This window comes from Perca flavescens, chromosome 6 (genome assembly GCF_004354835.1).
Source record: "Perca flavescens isolate YP-PL-M2 chromosome 6, PFLA_1.0, whole genome shotgun sequence".
Lineage (NCBI taxonomy): Eukaryota > Metazoa > Chordata > Actinopteri > Perciformes > Percidae > Perca > Perca flavescens.
This window is the reverse complement of record NC_041336.1, coordinates 12,651,178-12,677,322: the sequence shown is the minus strand read 5'-3', so window position 1 is coordinate 12,677,322 and position 26,145 is coordinate 12,651,178. Positions and strand designations below refer to the sequence as shown.

General features: G+C 42.2%; 1 protein-coding gene and 1 long non-coding RNA gene across 2 annotated transcripts; both read right to left on the bottom strand.

The window, feature by feature from the left end:
• Nucleotides 1–1,010: 1,010 nt before the first annotated feature.
• On the bottom strand, nucleotides 1,011–11,480 carry LOC114556933 (myelin-associated glycoprotein). The gene is made up of 12 exons (XM_028580080.1): nucleotides 11,446–11,480; nucleotides 10,997–11,097; nucleotides 10,006–10,326; nucleotides 8,310–8,567; nucleotides 7,886–8,167; nucleotides 7,437–7,694; nucleotides 7,013–7,294; nucleotides 4,945–5,226; nucleotides 3,574–3,852; nucleotides 3,322–3,439; nucleotides 2,943–3,012; nucleotides 1,011–1,473 (listed from the first exon to the last, which is right to left on the bottom strand). Exons 2-12 carry the CDS (start codon nucleotides 11,085–11,087, stop codon nucleotides 1,117–1,119), a joined length of 2,598 nt encoding a protein of 865 aa, XP_028435881.1. The 5' UTR covers nucleotides 11,088–11,097; nucleotides 11,446–11,480; the 3' UTR covers nucleotides 1,011–1,116.
• A 10,493-nt stretch (nucleotides 11,481–21,973) lies between these two features.
• LOC114556936 (uncharacterized) lies at nucleotides 21,974–25,975 on the bottom strand. Its single transcript, XR_003692753.1, has 3 exons — nucleotides 25,927–25,975; nucleotides 25,487–25,568; nucleotides 21,974–22,121 (listed from the first exon to the last, which is right to left on the bottom strand). It is a non-coding gene; the product is annotated as an uncharacterized LOC114556936 (long non-coding RNA).
• Nucleotides 25,976–26,145: the final 170 nt, after the last annotated feature.

Sequence of the window (26,145 nt, the reverse complement as noted above, 5' to 3'; positions counted from 1 at the left end):
TATTGCATTTGTATTATGAATTTTCGATTTCTCCACATATGCCTTGTAAAAGCATTAATAAAGAGGAACAGAGTAATAATAATAAAGTTGAAGGATGAGTGTATACTGTACAGTATGTGACCTAGGAGCCAAGCTGCAGAATCTTGCTTTCTTGTCTTTTAATAAAGAGGAACCCATTATGCAAAACACCCAACACCTGGTTTCAGATGCTATTTTAGGCTCACATCCTCTCACACAATGATTTCCTGTTTTTGTGACAGCAACATGAAGTGCTGGGGATTTTTTTTTTACACCAATATACATGAGTTTATTTGAAATACAAAAGTAATCGTTAGATTTGTTGGTCTTGTCTGGCTGATAATAACTAAGTCAAAGGTGTGCACAGGTCCTCTGTTAGCTAGTGTCAAGAAAGTAGTAATGCTTATATATATATATATACACACACTCAGCTACAAACTGTTTTAACTGCTCACATCAATGCTCAAATAAATGCTTTAAACAAAATAAATGTAAAAGGTATTTCCTTCACTCAACACCCATACATATTATCATATTATTTCAGACTCTCTCAACTGTAACTGTAAAAGCTGACTGCAGTGACTCCCTGAGGTTGCCAGGCAACCAGCTAGATGCACAGAGTTACACCCATAGATATATCTATGGTTACACCACAGTACAGCAACTGTCTGGAAACAACTAACTGTACTTTTCACATTTCTGTTTGTTTGTTTTTACGGAGTTTTAATTTGTGAGCTCTTGTACACGTAATATGTATTTATATGTCATCTGATGTTGTGGTAGCAATGTCTTTTGAATGACTGCCACTCTTGAATAAAGAATAATAAAAATCGTTTCTATACTAATACCACCTTTTATAAACTGCTCTGCAGTGGTCAGCGCTGCTATACAGAGCTGACTCACCATATAACTTGAACTTGATTATGACACAATGTCTTCAGTCATTTGAGGTGCATCGCATGCTTAGTTTGGCCTTTTTTTTTTTTTTTTTTTTAAATCACAGTGCCATAGCAGGAAAATAATACACAGCAAGAAGCTATTTCATCAGAGCAAATTACATTAGTAACTTTGTCATCAAACAACTAAGCAACACTATCCTTAAATCTGACTCATTATATCCTGCACATTTGAATACAGTACCACATCCTCACATTCCTTATCCTCTGATACACAGTGTTTTGTCTCTTCACCCTCCCTTATCATTTCCGCTCCACCCTCTTCCTCTTGTGTCTCATCTGCTTCTTCTTTCATTTTCTTTGATTCTTTAATTTCAGCATACTCTGTCTCTGTGGTCCCTTGTGCCGTCCCTGCCACTGTTGGGGTCTTTCTTTTAATCTTGGAGAAATCAATCTTGGAGTACTCCATATCCGATTTGTCCGCCACCTCAGCTCCGCCCTCTTCAGCTGCCACTTGGTCAATGGCCTGATAATCTTCCGCTGCTTCACCACCATCTATCTGTCAGGAGCAACACAGAAATGGTAGAAGTCATTTGTCAGCTTCTATTACACCAACAAATTGGCAATCCTCAAAATAACAACAAGAACATGAAGAAGCTACTGAAGCTACTCGATTCAACTAGGTGTTACAAACATCTGATTCAAATCCTACACATTGGGGCTTTAATGTACAATACGGTAACACTTTATAATAATGGTGCATAAATTATCATGAATTCATGCACGACTTCATGCATGAAAAAGCATGAATTCATTCATGTAGTACTTCATGAACTATCGGTAATGTACAAGGATTAATAGTATCTAATGCATGACTTTTTTTGCAGGAATACGTTAATTACGTCATCAATTAAGGTATTTTAAATCATTATGATTTCTGATTTATTAATGATGTGCATGTCCTCTTCATAGGTAAATCTGTAGTTAAAACTGAATTGTAGTTAAATAAACTGAATTGTAGTGTTGTAATCATGATAAACTAAACATTACTTACTAATGGTGGCATATGCAGCAATCATCTTTGTGATCCCTCAAATAAATAAAAAATGTCAAGACATTTCTGGTTTTCAGACACTTAGAAGTGAGTAAAAAGTAAAATTCATAAATATCCTATTTGGGGAAACATCGGGCCTCATTCACCAATATCTTCCTAAGTTTTCACTTAAATATGTTCTTAAGAAGGTTTCTAAGAAAAGTTTACGCCGGATTCATGACGTGTTCTTAATCAGCAGATTTGTTCGCACCTGTGTTCTTCGTAACTGAAAGCGCGTGCCAGTTGTTCCTAATTAGCATAAGAAAACGCCCCAAAAATTCCCGTATAAGGACATGACACTTCCTGTGCACCTCCTGGGAGACAGGTTGTCGGAGCTTGTTGGAGCCGCGGTGGAGGAAGTACTGAATCTCAGTACTTAAATAAAAGTACAAATAACTAGAGATATATTTACTTTGGTAAAAGTAGAAGGTGTCCATAACCACAAACAAGGCCTGGCTTTTAAGAAAAGTTCCTATCCTAACCATGAAACGGAAATATGTTAGAATCGGAATGCGGTTGGTTTTATTCATGGATGTATTTCATTTTCTTTAACCATGCAAGTAAGCAAATAAAGTGTGTGAAGCAGCGCGAATGGGGAGATGTGAAGAGGTCCAGCCAAATAAATAAGATATGAACGCGTCTTACGCAGCCTGGCGGAGGAGTAAACGACGCTGTGGAGAGAAATAGATACAGCAACTTTGATTTAAAAACGGGAATAATAAAAAAACAAACGTTTTCATTTTCACTTTTACCGGAGGCTATATTACCGAGGGTCAGCGGCGCTGCGCCCGGGCTCTGGAGCACCGGAGCCGGCTTGGATCAGCGGTGCCCCATATATACAGTATCTACGGCAACCAAACTTCACTGGTGTATAATGTACCATTATAATAGTGTTACCCAAAATACAGTATATAACCAACTGTGAATATAAATACCAGAGGATCCCCGTTTAGTGTCATCATCTCCAGAGTCTCAGCCATATCTCCATAGACCCTCTGTTTTCTTCTGAGGAGAAATGTTTTAAAAGAGCAGAAACATTAACATACAAATAATGTGCAAAGCTTATTAATGCCGCATTAGAACAAACTTTAAAGGACCATTCCAGTAGTTTAGCATGTTTTGGCCTGCCTGCTTCAATAACAATTATTTTCCATTGACCATTTCCAAAGCATCCTGTCAAAATTTCTGATATGTTCTGTTCATTTTTTATGAATTATGAATCAACATTATACATCAAACAAAGCCTGGAATAGTCAACATTGTCAGCAAAGAAAGTAAAAATAACAAGACATGAATTAGAACTTCAGAATGTACCTGTGACATTTTCTCACCAAACAGCAAATGATTGCAGAAAGAAGAGCGCCAATCAAAAAGGCAATGATAATTTCCAGCCGTGTAATCATTGTTAACACGTTGACAATCATGTTTTGAGCTGGAATACAGAGGAACAAATTGTTAAATAAAAAAAGAAAAGAAAAAGATATTCAAAATGAAGGCCACTGCTGCTTCTTGGTTGTCCAAATACAAAAGAAGATTAAAGAAAACATTTAAAGACTGAGCAGGTACCTTCTTTTTGTACTTTGTTCAGAATAAGGTTTCTTTTTACTTCTCCATTTTGATTGCTGCTGACACACTCAATAGAAGTGTTGCTGTGGTCTTTTACAGTTAGGGTGACGGAGCTGTTGACTGTGTGGTGTGACACCGTGGTGATGACAGAGTACCTAGTGTGGTTTTCCAAGAGTGGCCATGTGATGATGGGTAAAGGCAACCCCACACTGATGCACACACAGGTCAGAACCTCCGACTGATTTATGCATCTAGAACTGTTTAGGATCTTTGGATAAACTGCAAAAAATAACAACATCAAATAAAGCAAACAGTAAGCTGACATGAGTAGGGCTGAGAATTGTTCAAATGACCTCGATACCGGTTCCTAAACAACACTTTTTTCAATACCAATTTTATCCGTAATGACTCTCTCTAATGGCTTCTCTGTTAGTAACGTAGACTTTTTCCTGCCTGCCTGCCTCTACGATGTGTAATGTTAGACAGCCAATCACCAGCATTATTAGATCTTGGTAGAAGCCTGCTGCATCTAGGCCCGCTGACGCTGATGACATTTACTCCTTAGGTATTTAAATTGGGTATTGAACGAAGAGCAGGGGCGATTCTAGGATCAGACCTTTAGGGCGGCTCGCTAAACTATTTATACCCACGCTGGTGGTCGCAACACTAGTTGCAGTCTTCTCCTGAACAGAGGTAGTGCTAATGAGGAAAGGCCAGCGACTTTGCTCTTTTTCTACAGACTAGAAGAAGAAGAAAAAGATAAACAACGGCAGAACTGGCAGCAGAATGGACATCAATGCTTCGCTTTGATTCAATGACCTACATGGACGGATCGAGCGTTTCATTCGCCAAAAAATAACTCATCTTAACCCAGTAAGTTTACAAGAGAGACTTGCAGTCACTCTGAGAGTCCTGGCATCCGGTTCATGATCCGGTTGCCCAGGAACTCGTTCGTGCTTCCTGTTTCCGCGCCAGGTTGGGAACAGCCAGTATAATTCACACTTTCAGGAACACAGGATATTAAACCTGTTTCAAGCCCTTTCAACCTGTAATTGTTTGTCCTATGTCACTACAACAGACAAGTTTGCAAATTCTCACTTTAAAGCATCAAAATTTATTTAAAAATATATATATATATATATATATATATATATATGTTTTTTATTATCATAATGTTTAGAGGGGCTGAGATGAAATTTAAGGGGGCTTAAGCCCACCTAAAAAGGGTCTAAAATCACCCATGATGAAGAGTCATTTTTCGATACTCAATACTTTAGAGACAATTCGGTCGGTGCCTAAAAGTCTTGAATTCGGTACCCAACCAAGTGATAATTTTTCTTTATAAGGTGATTTACTTAGAAGTGTACTTACTAGTCACAGTGACTTTGGCATGCATAGTCAGAGTTGTGTTCAGGTATTTCGTTGTACAGATGTATTGTCCAGTATGTTCAGCTGTCACATTAGGGATGAAAAGAGTGGCTGATCCAGGGTTGCTTTGCAGGTGAGTATCGGCTCCATTGTTCAGGTTTTGGTTGGACGGGACTTTAGTCCAGATGACAAGAGACGGAGGGACACTTTCAACATTGCAGGTCAGATTCAAAGCATCACCCTCCTTTACAGTCGTATTTCCAGTTATTTCAGATTTCTTCACATCTTTGAAACAAAGAAATTTGAAGAGATTTGAATTGATCATGTAGCAATTATGTAGTTATTCAGGACCTATAGCTATAGTCTGAGGCTGAAAACAAAAGTTAAACAGGTAAAGTTGATTTTGCAGAGCACAATATCTTACAACTTAATTATTCTCTAAATTAATTTCTAAATTCAGTGTACAGTAGCCCACCATGACATTAAAGGTCCAATATGTAATATTTGTACTGTAATAAATCCAAAAATGACACCAATGCCTCATCAGATATTAACTATCTTTTCTGACAACAATGCTAATGTCAGTATTTTTTCTTTTTGAAATTTACATTCCGTGACGGAATTTATGTTTATGTTTTGGTCTGTGTGTTGTTATCAACGGCCCAGTTTGACAGGCAGGCCGGGTTGCCAGATATACCTGTAAAAACGTAAACCCAGCACCTACAGCTGTAACGGTAGTACAGCCATGAAAGCAGCAAACAAACGAACAGGATCAACGGAGATAGATTCTACATGACATAAAAAAAAAGAAAACAGCATGTTTCTAACAGTTGCGTGACCAGAGACGTAACAACCCCCTGGTAAATATTGGAGATGTATTTGAAAGATGGAGACAGCTTAGAGCCCAAAAGGATGCAGAGTTGGCTTATTTTCTCCTGAACAGGTAAGCATTAGCTTCAGGCTAATTTATCACAGCTACTAGGGATGGGCATTTTTTGTCATTTCAACATTTGTGTACTCACATTGAATTATATAGCTAGAGTACCCGAGTTGGTTACTCGCAAAAACAATTAAGACAGCCAGTAAAGTGATCGCGACTGGTCCTGGCTAACGCCACCATGCTAACCCTGCTAACTGTTAACGTTACCGGGAGGACCAGGCAAGCAGCCCATGGCTGTTTACAGCGTGTAGCCTCATCAGCGGCTGGAGCCGACAACGGTGAGTTATTTTAAGCCACGAGAGGGGGGCTGTAAATCGGAAAGAGAGGACTGTGTGTTTAGCAATTGTTGCCGTAATTCTAGCTAAGCCAATGAAGTGTGTTCCGTCGGCAAGGTAGTGGTATTTTTAGCGTTTCGTATTGTAATTCTAAGCCGAGGAAGCGTGCCTGACTGGCGTGTGGAGAGGACAGTGAGGTTGTTGTGTTTTTAGCGGTTCATACTGTAATTTTAAGCTGAAAAAGTGTGATCTGTCAGTTGGTTACAGAGCTCCGCGTGAGCACGGGCTTTTATGACTGTCAATATAGCCAGCATCTACCGTTAGCTACTCCGCTGTGCTGTGGAGTAATGTCTGGCTATGTGAGACTAGCATCTACCATTAGCTACTCTGCTGTGCTGTGGAGTAATGTCTGGCTATGTGAGATTAGCATCTACCGTTAGCTACTCCGCTGTGCTGTGGAGTAATGTCTGGCTATGTGAGAAAAGCGTCTAGCAACATTGTGAATGCTGCGGTCCCAGCCTGGCAACCCCCGTGAACTTTGAGTCTGGGCAGGAGGGGGCGGGGGAGACGACTCTCCAGTATTTTGAATTGGTAGTGCAGTAACTATTTTAACTGCTAGCCGCCAGTATTACATACAATATTACATATTGCACCTTTAACCCACATTTAACATTAGCACTTTTAGACTTCACTGTACATTTAAAGACATGGTGCTGTGAAAGTTAATCAGCATGTATTTAGGTAGATTAGGAAAAGGTGCTTCTCTGCTCTTGAATTCAATAGCTTTCCAAATTTCAGTTACCTGGTAATACAACTGCAAATCTTCAGTGTAAAAACAGTTTTACTGTGTACTTACATATCACGGTTATGTTTACGTCTTCCGTCAGGGGGTTGTCCTCATGTGTTGCTGTGCATATGTACTGTCCAGAATATTCTGCTGTCACATTAAGGATGACAAGAGTGGCTGATCCCGTGTCATTCTGCAGTATGATTCCAGTTTCTTTTTGCAGGTTGTTGTTGGAACCACGTTTAGTCCACGTGATAACAGATGGGGGAAAACTTTCAACACCGCAGGTCAGATTTAGAGCATCACCTTCTTTAATGGTCGTCATTCCAGTGATCACAGGTTTCTTTGCATCTTCGAGACAACATTTCAAACAGACTTTTATAATCTACCTCACACAAATTGTTACATGGTTCCAAACTCAGGCTGAAAACCACCTGGAAACCTTAAAATACCATAATAAGCGTGTGAAAGAACAGTTTTACTGTGTACTTACATATCATTGTTATGTTTACTTCTTTCGTCAGGGTGTTGTTCTGATGTTTTGCTGTGCATATGTACTGTCCAAAATATTCTGCTGTCACGTTAGGAATGACAAGTGTGGCTGTTCCAGTGTCATTGTTCAGGATTCCATTCAAGCCGAGTTTAGTCCAGGTGATGAGAGATGGAGGGAAACTTTCAACACTACAGCTCAGATTCACAGTCTCACCCTCCTTCACACTTGTATCCCCAGTGATTTTAACTTCCTTCACATCTAGGACAAAAAATGATTTACTGTATTACAGTGCCCCTAAATTTCACACTTTCCTGCAAGAACACAGTTGATGTTGTTAAAATCCAACACAGTTCATAGAACCATCAGAAAAGATGAATCTCAACAACACAGCAAACAAACAGTAAGGCGATATAAACATATATCAAGGGAGACTATACAGCCATACTTACATGTAACAATTACATCAGCATGTGTAGTCAGGGTAGTGATCTGGTGTTCTGCTGTACAGATGTACTGTCCAGAGTATTCTGCTGTCACATTAAGGATGACAAGAGTGGCTGATCCCGTGTCATTCTGCAGTATGATTCCAGTTTCTTTTTGCAGGTTGTTGCTGGAACCACGTTTAGTCCACGTGATAACAGATGAAGGAAAACTTTCAACACCGCAGGTCAGATTCAGAGCATCACCTTCTTTAATGGTTGTCATTCCAGTGATCACAGGTTTCTTTGCATCTTCAAGACAACATTTTAAATAGACTTTTAAAATCTACCTCACACAAATTGTTATGTGGTTCCAAACTCAGGCTGGAAACCACCTGGAAACCTTAAAATACCATAATAAGCGTGTGAAAGAACAGTTTTACTGTGTACTTACATATCACTGTTATGTTTACTTCTTCCGTCAGGGTGTTGTTCTGATGTTTTGCTGTGCATATGTACTGTCCAAAATATTCTGCTGTCACGTTAGGGATGACAAGTGTGGCTGTTCCAGTGTCGTTTTTCAGGATTCTCTTCAAGCCGAGTTTAGTCCAGGTGATGAGAGATGGAGGGAAACTTTCAACACTACAGCTCAGATTCAGAGTCTCAACCTCCTTCACACTTGTATTCGCAGTGATTTTAACTTCCTTCACATCTAGGACAAAAAAGGATATACTGTATTATATACAGTGTTGGGCAAGTTACTTTTAAAAAGTAATTAGTTACAGTTACTAGTTACTTCTTCCAAAAAGTAACTAAATTAGTTATTCAGTTACAAATTATGAAAGTAACTAGTTACTTCAGAAAGTAACTATTGCGTTACTTTCAAGTACATTTTTAAATGCTCAATTGTGTCCCCTCCTCCACCCCTCTTTAATGGAACTTAAAATACATGTGCATGTTCAATTATTTATGATAAATCTGAATATTATAATGAAATGGACACTTAATACAATACATTATTAACAGAAACAATGTACACAAATCTAAACTATTTTATTGTTGCTGTGGGACAAAGTGAGACTAGCCTCCAATCAAATGCCATGTATGTAGATATAGTGGATCGATACAAATAACACACCACCTCAACAGGCCACAACTGGGCAAAATGTAATTATGCTTGTTAAGCACTATAGAAAAAATAAATAACAAATATATACACTCTTTGTAGTGCAAATAACATAAGTGGCCTGATGTTTATACTTGTGTATAAACTTGTGTATTGTGTGTGTGTGTGTGTGTGTGTGTGTGTGTGTGTGTGTGTGTGTGTGTGTGTGTGTGTGTGTGTGTGTGTGTGTGTGTGTGTGTGTGGAGTAGGTGATAGAGCGAGGGAGAAGTGAGAGAGTAAAGGCGATTAGCTTTCGACTGAGTACCGACTCTAGAGTCATATAGTAAGAGAAACAAAGTGTCTCCCCTGTTCTTTTAGCCTAGAAATCTAGACGCACCCTAGTGGCAGCAAATTTATTTTGCAGCCAGGGGGATGTGGGTCTGGCTTGTCAGGCTACTGTTCTTTCTGACCACGGTGGAAAATCTGTAGCAGGAAAAGTTAACCCTCTCCTTGATCTCATAACACCATACCTGTCTCTCTCTCGTTGACTGACTCGCTTGTGTTGTTCTTGTGTGTTGACTATGCGTGCTTTCGAACACCCGCCCAACTCTACCTCTGATTGGCTTAATGACATTTTACTCAACCTCAGCCAATCGTCAGCATTTATGCCAAGGAAGAACAGTAAAAAAAAGTATTTGCTCAGACTCAGAGATCTAGTTGGTCTGATGAAAAAAACAGCTTCAAATATAGTAACGCGCCGCATTTTTTGGCAGTAGGTAACGGTAACGGCATTATTAAGAGTTATTAAGTAATCAATTAGATTACTCGTTACTGAAAAAAAGTAACGCCGTTATTTATAACGCCGTTATTCCCATCACTGATTCTAAACAATATTTACAACATTCCTGAATTCCCAATTTTCCACCAAGAATACAATTGATGTTGTAAAATTCAACAGAGTTGAGAAAACCATAGAAATTAAATGACAGCATATCTGTTCAAAATAATAATGAAAATAAAGTACGCTATGGTATGTTTTACTCACAGGCCACATTCAGAGTGACAGTCTCCTCTGTAGTGATGTTGTTGGTGAAGCTGACCTTACAGCTGACATTGGTGCCGTGGTGTTCAGCTGAAGAGTTAAAGGTCAGGGTTGAGCTGTGTCTCTGAGTGACAGCAGTCAGATTCTCAGTCCTGAAAGCAGTGATGTTTCCTGTGATGTGAGAGTCCTTCTCTCCTGCTCCTCTCCACGTCCAGCTGATTTCTGGAACAGATCCAGAGCAGAGACCAGGAGCAATGCAGCTCAGTGTGCTCTGCTGTCCCTCTGTCAGGGGAGGAATCATCACTGTGGGCTTCTGGGTCAGATCTAAAGTGGCACAAAATATACAATAAAAAGAAAATCAGGGTGATGTAATCCATTAGCAGTGTTGGTCAAGTTACTTGGAAATAGTAATTAGTTACTGATTGCTGATTACTTATTTTCAAAAGTAATTAGAGTTTCACATTCCTGTGCCGGCTTGGTGCTTGCTCATATTTGAGGTGGAATTTGAATTGGTAATGGTCCTGCTCTCTTCCGCGCTCCATGTTGTCTCTTGTTCAACACTACACATGTCGGTGTTTACCGCTGACGTCGCAGCGCTCAAACGTCATTGTCACTCACGAGACAGTCTCACGAAACAAAATCACGGTTAAGTAACGCAGTAACGGAGCCTGCTTACGGAGAAGTAACAGTAATCTAATTACTGTATGTGCAATTGTAATCCCTTACTTTACTCGTTACTTGAAAAAAAGTAATCGGATAACAGTAAAGCGTTACTTCTAATGCGTTACTGCCCATCATTGTCCATTAGTAGGATCAAGTGAGCAGATATGAATGTTATTATTCACTTCAAGTATAGTCTCGCATTGCCAGACCCGGTTTGTCCACACAACATACTACAACACAATATATATATTGTAGGCAGCTTCAAAAAATAAATATTGACATTCGATTTTTATGTGTCAGAACAAGATTGCAATAAAGCTGCACACCATACCTGCATTAGCATTGTTGCTTCTCACAGCGAAGAGCAAAGAAGCCCAGATGAGAACAAACATCCCGATTCGATGAGTGAGACACTCCTCCATGGGACAAACTCTTATAAAAGCACAAAGATTTCATACAAAAGTGCAATAAACATACAGGAAGTTTGGTTGATCAAACTGGACCAGAAACATCTCCACAGCTGACAGCACAGATGTTAATACAGGATGTTGCGTGTTCACATATTCTGTGCTGATAATAATAAATTTGACTACTACTTTCCCCAGGGCCTCATTTTACGCCTCTGACAACAGCTCTGAACATATCAGTGGTTTCTGCAATGTATAGGCCAAAGATAATAATGTAAATAAGGAATGTATTAAACGTGGCATAATTATTCACTTCAATAGATTTAATGTAGAGATACACACAAAATCAGATGAGGTATATGTTGTGTTTTACCTGTCGTCTTGTTGTCCTGCTCTCTTCACTCCAGTGTTCTCAGCTGTGTGAATCTGCTCTAAACCGACTCTTCCTCTTAGCACTTCTCTACCTCTTCCCTCTTTGTGCAAAAGACATCAAACGCAAATTATTGTTGTGCCTCTCGTCCGAATACCACAATTTAATGCAATCTTAATCACTTATGCATCACATATAATTTGGGGAATTTTTACCTTCTGCACTGAATATTGAAAGAAAAGGAAACTATTTTTGTTGTTTTTGCACCACTTTCATGACTGCAAACTGATACAAAACCTTTAGCAAAGAGGAAGTTTGTGGCAATTGCACAATGAGCAAAAAAAATTCTGGTCATCTTGAGAAACAACCAATGATTGGTATCTTTTCTTTGTGCAGATGTTATATAGACTCATTAAGTTTGAACTGAATATTTGTTGGTCCAATATAACTTATTTCAATGTTGCACAGTATAATGCACAATGCATACTGTACTGTGCAAAAAGTGATGTACATGACGGTCAAAGGTCAATATTACTGGGTAATATTTGCACGGCCAGCTGAGAAATAACAGACAAAGAATATTCATGTGTGGGAAAAAAATGGTTTCTTCCTCCATTTGAACTTTAAGCCTCTTTATTTTTTTGTATTTTCAGTCTGATAACTTCCTGTTCTCATGTTGTGCTACATGACTATACCTATATTCAGCTAAGGAGCTAATGCCAGTTGCTATACATGTCTGCATTTTGATTTTTGCATGCACTACAGAACTGGTACAAGAGAGTGTTATAGAGGTTGAGACACTTTTGTATTCAGTGAAAGCTCAAAGTTTGTACCTAATCCTACAAAAAGTGTTTTAGGTGCAAGAAACTTCCTGCTCACTCTTTGTAAAAAAGGCCATGCCTTACACCTTCTATCATACAATTTTGGTCCTTCGAGCCGGATCCAGCAACTGCGTCAGTCCAAGATGTTCAGGCCAGATGAAAGAGACTCAGAAAGAGATGTGGACCGCCCACGCAGACAGAGCCACCTGCCATCATACCTTCAGGACTATGAGGTCAGTTACCCTATCAGGCATCGCAGTCCAGTAGATGAGCAGGCCAGACATGCTATCACTGCGGATGTTTTAGGATGTATTCGTAGCATGAAAGAGGACAATGACAAACTGCGTAAAGATGTGCAACGCCTTACAGACATGATCGCCAGCTCTCCTGCACTAGCTCCTTCATATGTCATGTCACGGCCCAGACAACTTGAGGATCATGGGACATCATACACACCTGCACCCATTAGTAAACTGACGGCACATAGTGGTCATCAGGACCCACGTCAGAGTGAAAATGCTCTACAGGTGCAATTCAGTGATGACTCTTCTTCCCCACAATACCGCCAACATGACCCAATTACAGAGCTTAGTGACAGTCTAAAGGGAGCAGGTCTGTCCAGTCATCAGCATGCAGTATCTTCTCCATTAGCTTCTGGTGAGTCAACCCCTTGCTACAAAGACGCCTTTCAGCAAACACCAGAAGCCAGATCGTCCCCCATGCCTCGAGGTTTGACGACAGTAGACCCACTGCCGCCGCCGCAACACCAAGAAGACACACACTGCTCTCCAACTGGTGCTGTTCAGCGTCAGTCCGCTATCAGCTATCATCCTCATAGTGGCGCTACATCCAGTACACCTGATGTTAGGACTCGTTCTTTGCCTAATGATGCCTATCGTTGCCCTGATGACAGCTACAGCCCTCTCTATGAGGCTACGTACCATCGGGCGTGATGACAAGTTCCGCCCACTTCCTGTTGATACTTATCGTCGCTATGACAACAGCCACATTTACCCTGCTGAGTCATATCGACAACCCAGTAGTCTGCAAGCCCAACGTAATGACCCCCCTATTGGGAAGGTGGCAGGAATCACCCTTCAGATCGGAGAGGCTATCCTGAGGATCGCTATCGTTCTGCTAATGGCTATGACACCTATTATGGCCTTGATGATCAGTACCAGCATTGGAATGAGCGTTTCCCAGATGATCGATATTATGACTACCTGCACCCAGCGGAGCGCCCTCAGGCTCGACCCCCTTTGGCAGACACCCACATGTGGAGACATATAGCGGACCTAAGCCGACAATCCCCGACCTCAAACACGAGGACCCACGTGAGTTCGCAAGATTGAAGCTCGCGTTGGACAACATCCTCCCACCTGATGCTTCAGAACGCTTTAAGTTCCAGATACTGACTGACCACCTGAAGTGTGAAGAAGCACTGCTAATTGCTGATTCATACAGTAACGGCCTGTTCCCATTCAGCGATACCATGAGGGCACTCACCGAAATGTACGGTCAACCTCAACTGCTGGCCTTGAAGCGAATCTCTAATTTGATGGATGGACCAAACATCAAGAGTGGTGACATTAAAGCCTTCAAGTCATTTGCCCTCCAAGTCCGTGCATTAGTGGGCATGTTGCACCAGTTGGGAGGCCAGGGCTGGACAGAGTTAAGATGTGGCTCACACGTATCTCGCCTCTTAGCTAAGTTGCCACCACGACCTAAGAGCCAACTTCCAGAGATTTGTGAACCCCATCCGCATTCCAATCCCAACGCTGCTTGACCTAGCTGATTGGCTTGAATATGAGGTTCGTGTACAGGTAGATGGAGGTCAGTACTGTAGCAATTCAGGTCAAGAAAAGCAAGCCCCACGCCGAGACAGGCGTACAGAGTACAAGTCCCAGAAGACCACTACTATTCTCCATGGTAGTCAGCAGGAGAGACCAGAGAAAGCTACAACTGTATCTGTATCGGAGACGACACAGGATAAGCCAAAGAAGTACTGTCCCTTCTGTGACTCGGTGCAGCACTATCTTAACCAGTGCAGCAACTTTAAACTCTTGTCGATTGAGCAGAAGACAGAGTGGATAAAGGGGAACCAGAGATGCTGGAGATGTGGCCGTGATCACCAAGCAGCAAAGTGTACACTCAAGGCCAAGTGCAAACAGTGCGAAAGAAAGCACCTTGAGGTTCTTCATGAGGTCAATATCAGCCAAAACGCTGCAGCGTCGGATAAACCCAAGGTTACTGGAGAAAGCACTTGCTTGGTGAGTTCTATCTCAGAGACCCTGTACCTAGATCGGCCGACATGCAGCAACCAGGTATTACTCAAGTTGAGTCGTGTTATCCTCCAGAGCGGCGACAAGGTACTTGAGACCTATGCTATATTGGATGATGGTTCAGAACGCACCATACTTTTGCATGAAGCTGCTGATTACTTAGGCTTGCACAGGGAATCTGAAGACCTGGCGCTCCGCACTGTCCGACAAGAGGTTCGTACCATCCACGGAGCTACAGTGTCATTCTCTGTGTCTTCCGCATCACAGCCTGGCTCTTCATTCCAGATCCACAGAGCTTTCACTGCAAAGGAACTTGGCCTCGCCCGCCATACGTGCCCAGTCAAAGCTCTGCAGGAAAGGTACCGTCACCTTAAGGACCTGCCACTGCCAAGCATCAAGGAGGCACAACCGTTGCTGCTCATCGGGTCAGATTACCCTCATCTCATCACTCCTGTGGAACCGTGCGCCTCGGCCCTCCTGGTGGACCTGCAGCCGTACACACCAGACTTGGGTGGGTTCTACAAGGCCCATCAAAATTCCTGCGCCACCGGCTCACTCCCGCAGCAGTGTCTTTTTACATCCTGTGCTCATCCAGAAGCTGAGCTCTTCAGCCATGTGGAGAAACTGTGGCAGCTGGATACCTTGCCGTATCGGAGTGAGCGGCTCATCACTAGGTCGAAGCAAGACACAGAGGCAGTCCGACAGCTTGAGGAGAAGACAAACAGGATTGAGGTAAACGGAGTCAGAAGGTATGCCACCCCGTTACTGTGGAAGAAAAATCTCCCCCTTCTCCATGCACCAAAGGAGGCAGTGTTGACTCAGCTGCGTGGGACAGAAAGACGACTGGCCAGAGAACCGGAAAGGGCGGCGACCTACTCCAAGGAGATCCACAAGTTGCTTGAGGCTGGCTATGTCACACCCATGTCACCGACAGAGGCTAAAGGGAGCAGCCACTGTGTGGTTCATCCCGCACCACATGGTGCACCACAACGGGAAGGACAGGATAGTCTTCAATTGCTCCTTCACATACAAGGGCCAGAACCTGAATGACCACCTCCTGCCGGGCCCCACATTGGGAGCTAGCCTTTTGGGAGTCCTCCTTCGATTCAGGGAACACCCAATCGCCATCAGCAGTGACGTTAAAGGGATGTTCCACCAGGTTCGTCTGCTGGAAGAAGACAGACCATTCCTACGTTTCCTGTGGCGCGACATGAAGGTAGATGAAGAACCGACGGTCTACGAGTGGCAAGTGCTTCCATTCGGGACCACATGCAGCCCATGTTGTGCTATCTTTGCACTCCAAGCACATGTCCAGAGACACACTGAGCCAGGAGAAGATGCCCGTCTGTCAATAGAACGCTGTTTTTATGTTGACAACTGTTTGCAGAGTCTTCCCTCCGAGAGCAAGCTAAAAAGTTGGTCAACAGACTGCATTCCCTCCTCATGGCGGGTGGATTTGAACTTCGCAATGGGCTAGCAATGTGCCCACAGTCATTGACAACATACCTGAAGAGTCTAGGTCAGAGAGCAGCATCCTCTGGTTCAACCAGGAGATGGCTGACCCCCAAGAGCGTACTCTCGGACTCGTATGGCATTGCAAGTCTGATACACTGCATTACAAGCATCACCAGAGTGAAAGTCCAGAGCCTTCCATGCGCAACATCTATCGACTGCTCGCTCAACAGTACGACCCTCTCGGATTTATCATTCCATACACCACGAGAGCCAAGGTCATCGTGCAACGTCTCTGGGACAAGAAAAGAGGATGGGACGATCCTCACCTACCAGAAGACCTTCTCCAAGCCTGGCAGTTGTGGGAAAGTGAGCTTCCCCAGCTGGCACAGATCACTCTGCCAAGATGTTACACTGACCACAGTTGGAATTGCAGCAACAGCAGTCGCAGCATTCACATGTTCTGTGACGCCTGAGCGCAAGCGTATGGGTCTGTGGCGTACCTGCGTACCGAAGGGGACAGAGGAGAAGTCCATGTTGTCTTCTTGGCTGCAAGATCAAGAGTCGCGCCTAAGAAGCAGCTTTCAATCCCCAGGCTGGAACTGTGTGGAGCCCTCACAGGAGCGCAGTTAGCTTCAGTTCTTAAGAGAGAGCTCACCCTTGACATCCAGGAGGTGGTGTACTGGACAGACTCAACCACAGTACTTAACTGGCTTCAGTCAGATTCATGCCGATATAAAGTGTTTGTGGGAACCAGAGTTGCAGAAATACATGAGCTGTCTGACCCTACAGCCTGGCGCTATATTGATTCAGCAACCAATCCTGCTGATGATATTACAAGAGGGAAAACACTGACTCAGCTTGCTGGAGAGAATCGCTGGAGTAAAGGGCCACCTTTCCTTCAGTTGTCGGCCAAGCATTGGCCGAAGGCACCAGAGGGAGACACTACAGAAGAGGTAGAAGAGCTGAGGAAGACAACGTTCAGCGGTCTGCTCACAGGAACAACAAGTCCTACAATACCTGATGTTCAGCAGTTCAGCACATATCAGGAACTCCTGGAAGCTACTGCACAGTTGCTCCACGGGCGGCCGATAGCACCACTCAGCCTGCCGCCGATGACTACTCTAAAGCCGAGTTGGCCCTCCTGAGACATGCTCAGATGGAGAGCTTTCCTGAAGAGTTTACACTTATCAAGTCAGGAAAGACCATCCCGACAAGCTGCAGATTGCTTACCCTTGCTCCCGAATACGATGAGTCTTCTGACCTGATCCGAGTTGGAGGTAGACTCCGTAGGTGTAACAGCCTGAGCCAGGATGTTCTGCACCCCGCCTTCTAGCCCCCACTCACCCAGTCACAAAGCTCCTAATCCAGCACTGTGATAAGCAGTTGCATCACCCTGGAGCTGAACGTGTCTTCGCCGAGCTGCGCAGGAGGTACTGGATATTGAGAGGTAGAGAAGCAGTGAGGAGGCATCAACATAACTGTCCTGAGTGCAGGAAGTGGAGAGGCCAACCAGTGGTCCCGAGAATGGCAGATTTGCCCCCCTCAAGTTTAAGGCTTTTTCGACCTGCCTTCTTTTCAACAGGGGTGGATTGCTTCGGCCCTATGCTCGTCAAAATAGGCAGACGAACTGAAAAAAGATGGGGCATCCTGTACAAGTGTCTTACCACGAGGGCAGTCCACCTCGACCTGCTGGCGAATATGGACTCTAATTCCTTTCTAATGTCCCTCAGACGCTTCATTGCTCGTAGGGGAAAGCCCTTTGAGCTTTTATCCGATCAAGACACCAACTTCAAAGGAGGAAGTAGAGAGCTGCATGAAGCATTCAATACCCTGGAGCCTGCCCTCAGAGATCTGCTAGCAGCAGAACAGATCCGGTTCCGCCTCAATCCACCTGGAGCTCCACACTTTGGTGGGTCGTGGGAAAGAGAGGTGCGATCGGTGAAGACAGCCCTCCGAACCACACTAGGAGCTCAAACTGTGCCCGAGGAAGTGTTGATGACTGTCTTGATTGAGGTGGAGAGCATCCTCAACTCTAGGCCCCTGGGCTATGTCTCCACGGACATTGCAGACCCGGATCCTGTTACACCCAACTCCTTGTTGATGGGGCGGCCGGACTCCTCCCTGCCACAAGTCGTTTACCCAGAGACAGAACTGCTTAGTCGCAAAAGGTGGAGACATACTCAAGTCCTAGCCGATCATTTCTGGAGGCACTTCATACAGCATTTCTTGCCCACCTTGCAAGCACGACAGAAATGGAATATTGATGAAGAGGACATCACCATTGGGACGGTAGTTCTCATTGTAGATCAGCAGGCTCCAAGGGCTCTGTGGCAAGTAGGAACCGTAAAGACTGTCATACCTGGAGCAGACGGCCGTGTGAGGACTGCAGTTGTCCAAGTGAAGGATCGTACCTACACTCGCCCAGTTGCTCGGCTCATCAGACTGCCTGCTTTCCCCCGAGATGCTGCCGAGCCATAATGGACCTTGAAAACAAATTTGCATACCAAATTTGGGGGCGGCTGTAAAAAAGGCCATGCCCTGAGTATGCATTCCCATTATGTATCCACTGTGTCTGATCACACGCTCTGCATGTGCACTCTCTGTTCCCACCCTGACAACGGCCCCTGAACGCAGCAGCGAATGAGAAGCACGGAGGAGCAGACATCAGCTGGACTTGAGTTTAGACTGCGGCGATTTTTGACGGACAGTTTCTTTTCCGTGTGTGCGTCCATGGAAATGTGAGTTTAATTGTTGTGTTAAGTAACACACCGTAAGTGTTTATTAGCCGTGAATGTATTTAGGTTTCTGTTAGCTTACAACAGGATTCAGAGCTAGCCGCTAGCTTGTAATAGTCTGTTTAACTGTTCTACATTTTAATAGCTATTGTTTTCTATGCTGTGCACTGAATATTTCGGTTGTTTATTTAGTTTAAATGCTTGTTATAATTCTTATGACTGTCATTTATATAGGTTACATGAATGCCATGTGCTTGCTAATCTTTAATTGATAGCTCATTGCAGTCCAGTTACTATTGTTAGCCATTAACATTGCTCTGTGCATGCTATTTGTAGCTGGCTATGTTTTAGCTTAGGTTTGCCTTTGCTATTGGTCTGTAACTATTCTTTCTAAACAGTCTGTATTGCTGTGCTTTGTTGTTACAGAACCACACACGCACAGAAACACAAGCCTATTTGTTTATATAAACCATCTAAACTGCAACCCTGGACTCTGCATCTCCTTTCTCCCCACACTCTCACCTGAACATTGGAATAGTGTCCTGACCCGACACCCTGAAGCGATTGCTGCCACACCTATTAACCCATATTTACACCTTCTATCATACACTCTTAGCACTGAGAGTCAGGTTGATTCCTGTTACACATGTTTTTTAAGGGCAAGTAATCTGTTTCCTAATAGAAAAAATGCAAGCACTGATCTGGAGAGTATTTTGTTTGATTTTCTGTTTCGTTTTGTTTGTGTGCTTGATTGATCATAGCAGAAACTTATTACTTAAATTATACTTTTTGGAACAACTCAATCGGATTACAGTTAAAAAAACAAAGACATAACGAAATCCTGTATACTACAACAAGATGTCTTCACAGTAATGCCAATTTTAGCAGTTACTTTAAATTGTATTGTACGCCATTTCAAACTGTATGCATGTCTAATGTATTTGATCTCTTAGCCTTCCTTCCCTTTTGTCTACGTAGGCCGCCATTGTAAATAACAACTTGTTCTTAATGACTTGCCTGTAAAAAAATAAAAGGTGAAAAAACATGACACATTAGATCTTAGTTTATTTAAATGCAATTTCAGCTGTCTTTATTTCCAAAATAATAATTACAATATATTGTCTACAAGTAATGCAAAGCTAAACTAGTACATGAAGCTGTTCATTCTAGCTGATACAGTGTTAATAAATGCTGTGTAAGAAGCCAAAGTTTGTTTGCACACAAAAGCTTTCTATTTTTTTACTGGGCTTATGTTTTGAGTTTTGAGTGGCTTGATGGGGATTGGCCATGTGAAGCTGCGATGTGTGTGGATTAAATACTTTGTACATAAAATAGTTGTCACCTGATACTGTGGTTAGAATGGAATAATGGTAGTTGAATACATGAAATAGCACAAACCCTAACATGTGGAGGTGTTAATACTGTATGTCTGACGTCAGCTGATCTCTGGCTCAAAGCACAGTACTGTGGTAAAAACCACACATAGGATTGTCATTTACAATAAACATTCAAATGAGAAGCCATCACATCAGAAAATATAAGAGAACTCACCCACATAAATCAATCCCCTCCGTCATCCCACTTCCTTTCTGCTAGACCCCTTTAAATCCACCTCTGCCTAACATCTGTCCGTTTCTTTAACTGTTGTATGCAGGTTTTAAACCTCTCCCATTATTTCTTTCACATTGGAGTAAACTATCACATCCCCTCCTCCCTCCTTCTCTGCAGACATACACTCTTGTGTCTCCTTATCTTCCCCTATCATCATCACCTCCTCCTCATTGCCCTCTAACATTTCATCGCCCTCTCCACCATTGTCTTGTCTCTCCTCCATTTCTTTGTTCTTAATTTCAGCATACTCTGTCTCTGTGGTCTCTTGTGTATTATTTGCCCCTCTGGGACTCTTCCTATTCAACAAGTGGAAGTCAATGTTAGAGTATTCCACCTCTTTTGGTTCCACGTCAACGCCAGTGGCTGATTGGTCAGCAGCCTTGGCTCCTCCTTCAGCTGCCTCTTGGTCATTGGCTACTTCATTTTCCACTGCGTGACCAGCTTTGATCTGTCAGGTACAATTCAGAAATAATATATTATTTGCCAGCTGATACAAGCCAGACAACTGTATGTTCACTAGGCATTAACTATGTGCATCAGTGACAACAATTTATAATTATAACCAGCTGTGTTAATCTAAATACCAATAGATCCGCTTCAGTCGTCGCCATCTCCAGAGTCTCAATCACATTCCCAGAGCTCTTTGGTTTTTTCCTGGGGAGAAATTTTATCAGTTTTTTTAAATGTAATAGACTGCACCTGTGATTTTGAATGTTTCAGCCCACAATTACTTAACTACATAACGTGTTACATTATGTAACCTTTATTTAATCAGCTAATACTGACAGCTAACCATTTTCTTTTGATTTTTACAACTTATCAGGTAACAATTGATTGGTATTTATTGCTTGAATTTAAGACAGCTCAATAGGCAGCATACTGGTTCACTATTATAACAATGAATACTAAACAAAAACAAATGTATTAACTGTGATAATCAAAGTCAAGTGTACAGTCCCTTTAGTGATTATTTTGTATACGACATGTATATACTACATGTAAGAACACATTTAAAAATGTTTGAGGCATACCTTGAAAAACGGTTATTTTAAGTATTTCAAGTATTTAAGATTTTCTGTGAAGTGGATAAAGCATACTATAACATTGGTGTGGTCCTTTATGATTTATCAATATACATGGCAAAAAGAAGCACAGTTATATAAAGAAAAGTTGTTTGTTTTTAAATGTACCTGTGGCATTTTCTGGCCAAGCAGCAGATGGTTGCTGTAAGAAGTATCCCAATCAAAAATGCAATGAGGACTTGCGGATGTTTATAAAAAAATTTGAAAAATGTAATGACTGTATCTGGAATCAAAGAATGAGAAACAAATAGTTAAAAAAAGTAACAATTGTGATCACTGCTGCCTACTATTAAAAGCATTTTTTTTTTTTTTTAAATGAGGAAATGATGTCTTAAAAGCAGTGGTCTAGAGTTGGGAAGGTATTTCAGTTGTTAACACTTACCCTCTGACCCATTGTTTATCGTAAGGTTCTTTTTTTCTTCCCTGACGCCACTTCTGCTGACACACTCAACAGTGGTGTTGAGTGTTTCATTCAATGTTATAACACCCCTAAATGTTCCTGCTAGAATACAGTTGATGTTATATAATTTAATACAGCTCAGAAAATCATCATATATTACACAAGGTCTCTTCACAAACATTTTGGATGAAGTGACAATAAAGTATGGTATGGTATGTAGGGTATGTTTTACTCACAGCTCTCTGTAGTGCTCTTGGGTCCACCCTCTGTGTTTTTTCCCTCTGGTGCACCTGCTGAATGTAAACAGTGAAAGAAAGGGATATTTACATTTTGACAATACACCATGGTATTTAATTAAAAAAGGAAGAAGGGCTACTACTGTCTTTTTTTATATCTCTGCTGTTGTCAGCAGCGTAAACATACAACGGAAGTGGGACATTTTCTGAAACAGAGGGCCATGTGGAATGTTGACATGATATGTATCTACCGATGAGCTACCAAGCTACCTATGACACTGATTAGTCTATTATTAATAATTATAGACATATATCCTATTCATTTTAAATTAAACATGTTTCAAATTAGGCTATTATATGCGCAAACAGCATTGTTAGTGTAGTTTATTTATTTAGCCTTTACCTCTGATTACATGACCAAATTATCATTTGAAAGTGTATGTTCTGCTCTTTATATGGGTTGTCTCAGTCCCTTTTTAGCACTAACGGTCGCGGAGATATTCAAGCAGTTTAGCACCATGGATTTCGTTTTTTAGTTTGTGCTCTCCTTTCTTTGAAAATAAGTAAGTTACCAATTGTTTCCCCTCATTTTGTTTTCTCTCCTTCTCCTGTCTTTCCTTTCTTTTTTTGGTAGCATGATTTGACTTTCTTTGAGAAAGACATTTCTACAGCAGAAGTTTGCGCTCCACCAGACGCTCAACTGAACTAATAGGCTCGTTCGAGATGAACTGCGCCTCGCCTGTAAAGTAGACGAGAGCAGGCGGCAGCAGCGGGGGGCGGTGACAGAAGTCCGCTCTCAAGTTGGACAGTTTTCCAGCTGATTCCAGCAGCATTCTGGCTGAACAGGAAGGGACACAAACACTGTGGTCCGATTCCGATTTAATAAAATGTTATCAGACCCATATATCAGCTCCTACACAGTCTCCAGTTGATTTTATTATGACAGAGTAGCTGTCAAAATTCTCTACATGTGATCTGTTGCTGATTTTAATTAACAACAGACTGTAGATGATCCGTAATCTGAAGAGATTTAGTCTCTCTGACTTCTAAACGTAACTATCAGCCTCCCAACAGGTGTTCTGTACAGAATAAGCCTTGAAATGAGACAAATAGCAGTTAAAATTCCTCCGATTCAAAATCAATAAAACGTTTATATAAAACGTCGTCATGTTAAGTCGATTCTGAACCAATCAGCTGTTCGATCAGCTGAGAGGCCGGCGTTTCCCAGCATGCCCTGGGTCCGCCTGCGTCCGCCTGGCTCTTGCAGTTGGTGAAAAGCAACTGCGCTACCTGCGGCTCAAAACTGCGGCCGCCTTGGTCTCGTGAGATTATCGTTGCCCACGTGTGCATGACGTCAGAGCAAGTCGGCATCAACTCGGACAAGAATCTAACCCGCATGCATTGGGCGGCGATCGCCGGTGATCGATTCTGCGCAGATCTGGCTCATCTCGAACGAGTCTATTGTAACAAAATGCGTGCAGATGGACTAAACCATTTGACGCATTAGCAAGGGGTGGGTATTTCCACCAGATGCCTAACGGCTGCGGACCGGCTCTCTCATTTATTTTGTTTCTGTGCTCGACTTCCTGTCCCGCACTATCTGCCGTGTGCTGAATTGCTGCGGAGCGAAATTCTTTGTGCGGAGCTCTCCGGCGTCTGGCAAAAATAGAAGCTCTGCGGACCGCTGGAGCTGGGACGCAGTCAGCGCAGCCGTTCTGAAGTCAGTGGAAATACACACATTGACTCTAATGGAAACCTAATGACTCTGCCGCCGTTTCGTAGTCTTTTTTTGTATATAATGTAGTCAGTCAATCAACAAAGTTATTCAGCCAATACACTAACTTTACATTTATACCTCTGACATGCATTATGAAATTAAATTAGGAAATGAAAATATCCAGGTAAAATAAAATATGTTCCAGACTTTTCAAGGGCCCTCTCTCCCCTTGGGCCCTTGTAATCAGTATTGGTTTTACCCCCAGCACACCCGTCGCTATGGGCGGGCCGTAGGGGGCCGGCCCCGCCCCCAAAAATGCTTGTGCCCCTCTCTCTCTTCTAAAAAATGACTTTTATTTTATATTATCATAGTTGCTAATTTTGTGTTGCATTAATGTTGCATTCTTTATCATTAAAACATAAAAAATATAAATAATGGTGTGATTTTTGTTTGATTGATGCAAATCTACACTGCAACAGCCTATCCTATCTATCTATTAGGTTATCTATTTAGGGTACGACGTGACGTAGCCTACGTCAGTGTAGCCGCTCAACAGTTAGCGCACATTTTTGAAAGCTGGATGAGTTTTTGCCGGCTTACTCGCTTCAGTTAGTCACGGATATCCGTAAGTGGTTGAAAAGCCCACCAACATTCTCCTCTGCCAAATTGGATACGACACCGACGCCTCCTGATGTTGTCGTTGGAGAAGGAGCCCCTGGACGACAGTCTGAGCCTGATGCTAGTAGCTCCATGGAGCCCGACCCTGGGCCTGGCAGGACCTGCAGGTCAAGTGCAACTGCGACTGGGGCAGCATTTGGGCCACAACTAACTGTTGAATCAGGGGGTGTGACGGACAAACCCAAACAGGTTGTGTTGAGGAAATATCCAGTCAAAATGTTTGGTTAAAAAAAATAATAAATAAATAATTTTCCTCTAGCTGGTATTTGAACAGGGACTGGCTTGCGTAGGATACTCGGTGGAAAAGGACTCCGCATTTTGTTATGCCTGCAGGAAATTCACATCTGTATCATCGGACGCCACCTTCTTCATTAAGGGGTTTAAGATTTACAGACAAGGGCGTAAATAAGCATGCAGCTTCAAATGACAGGAGGGACTGGAGAGAGGACAGGCTGCCTCCACTCAAAGTACCGGTAGGTTCAAAGTCTCTGTGCGTGCGTGTGTATGTGTGTGTGTGTGTGTGTGTGTGTGTGTGTGTGTGTGTGTGTGTGTGTGTGTGTGTGTGCGTGCGTGCATGTCTCATGGCACATGCATAGCAATGCATATCCTTCTATTGACTGCTTTAAAATGCAATGTTTGAGAGATGCTTCTGGTGTTACATCTAATATGTTGTATAGTCAAGTGTTTTATGGATATTCATAACATTGCTTCTATGTAATGTGTTGTAGGCTATATAGGCTACCTGGTCATATTGCTGTTGGTTATGTTTAACGTGATGATTACGTACGAATAGTATAACAAGAGTATATGATTATTATAAATATACGTACTGTACGCTAATAATAATTGTGCCCTCCCATGTATTTCATATGCCCCCCTTAAGACTGAGGTCTGGCGACGGGTCTGACCCCCAGTCCGACGCCCCTGATAATGAGGACATTGATTATGGCAAATTATTGCTAACAATTTTATTTATACTGTATGTTTAATGTTGGCATCATGACAAGATTATAATAAAGATGCATACCTGTGTCTGTCACAGAGAAGAGTAGAGTTGCCCAGATGAGAACAAGCATCCTGATTCAATGATTGGCACAGTCCGTCTATTCCTTTTAGAGGCACAAACATTATAAACATTTAAATGTTTCAGGTTATGAAATTGGACAAGAAACATCCCTACAGTTGACAGCACAGATTTAAATACAGGATGTTTCACGATCACCTTTTCTGTAGTCAAACTAAAAAATGTGGCTCGAGAAAGTTTTATTTCCAAGAACTTTGTAATATCTTTTCTATAAAACTGCTAAATACATTTTATCTGTAGCACTTCTATCTGCAATCCCCCAAAATCCAAGTTAAATGCACACCTTAATTTACAAGCAAGGCAAACAAAAAAATTACATTCACTCCCGTTTACATTATACATCTAAAAAGATATTTTTTCAAAACAGGTAAATGTTTTATTACCTCTTTTTGTCTTGTTCTGCTGCTCTCTTCTCTCCACAGTGGTCTCTGCTGAATGTCTCTGCTCTGACTCTTCCTCTTCCTTTTGTACTTCTTCCCTTTTTGCACGACAGCAAGTTTCCAGGAAGTTTCTCTACGCACTGCTGGCTCTCCTTAGACTGCCACAGTAAGAGCTAACATTTCTAAAATATATGTACAGGTATATGAAATATATCACGTTGT

Coding starts and splice junctions, on each gene's coding strand:
- LOC114556933 (XM_028580080.1), bottom strand. CDS start 11,087: ATGGAGGAGTGTCTCACTCATCGAATCGGGATGTTTGTTCTCATCTGG. Junction 10,327..10,996: donor AAGCAACAATGCTAATGCAG/GTATGGTGTGCA, acceptor GTGCCACTTTAG/ATCTGACCCAGAAGCCCACA. Junction 8,168..8,309: donor AGTAAACATAACAGTGATAT/GTAAGTACACAG, acceptor GTTGTCTTGAAG/ATGCAAAGAAACCTGTGATC.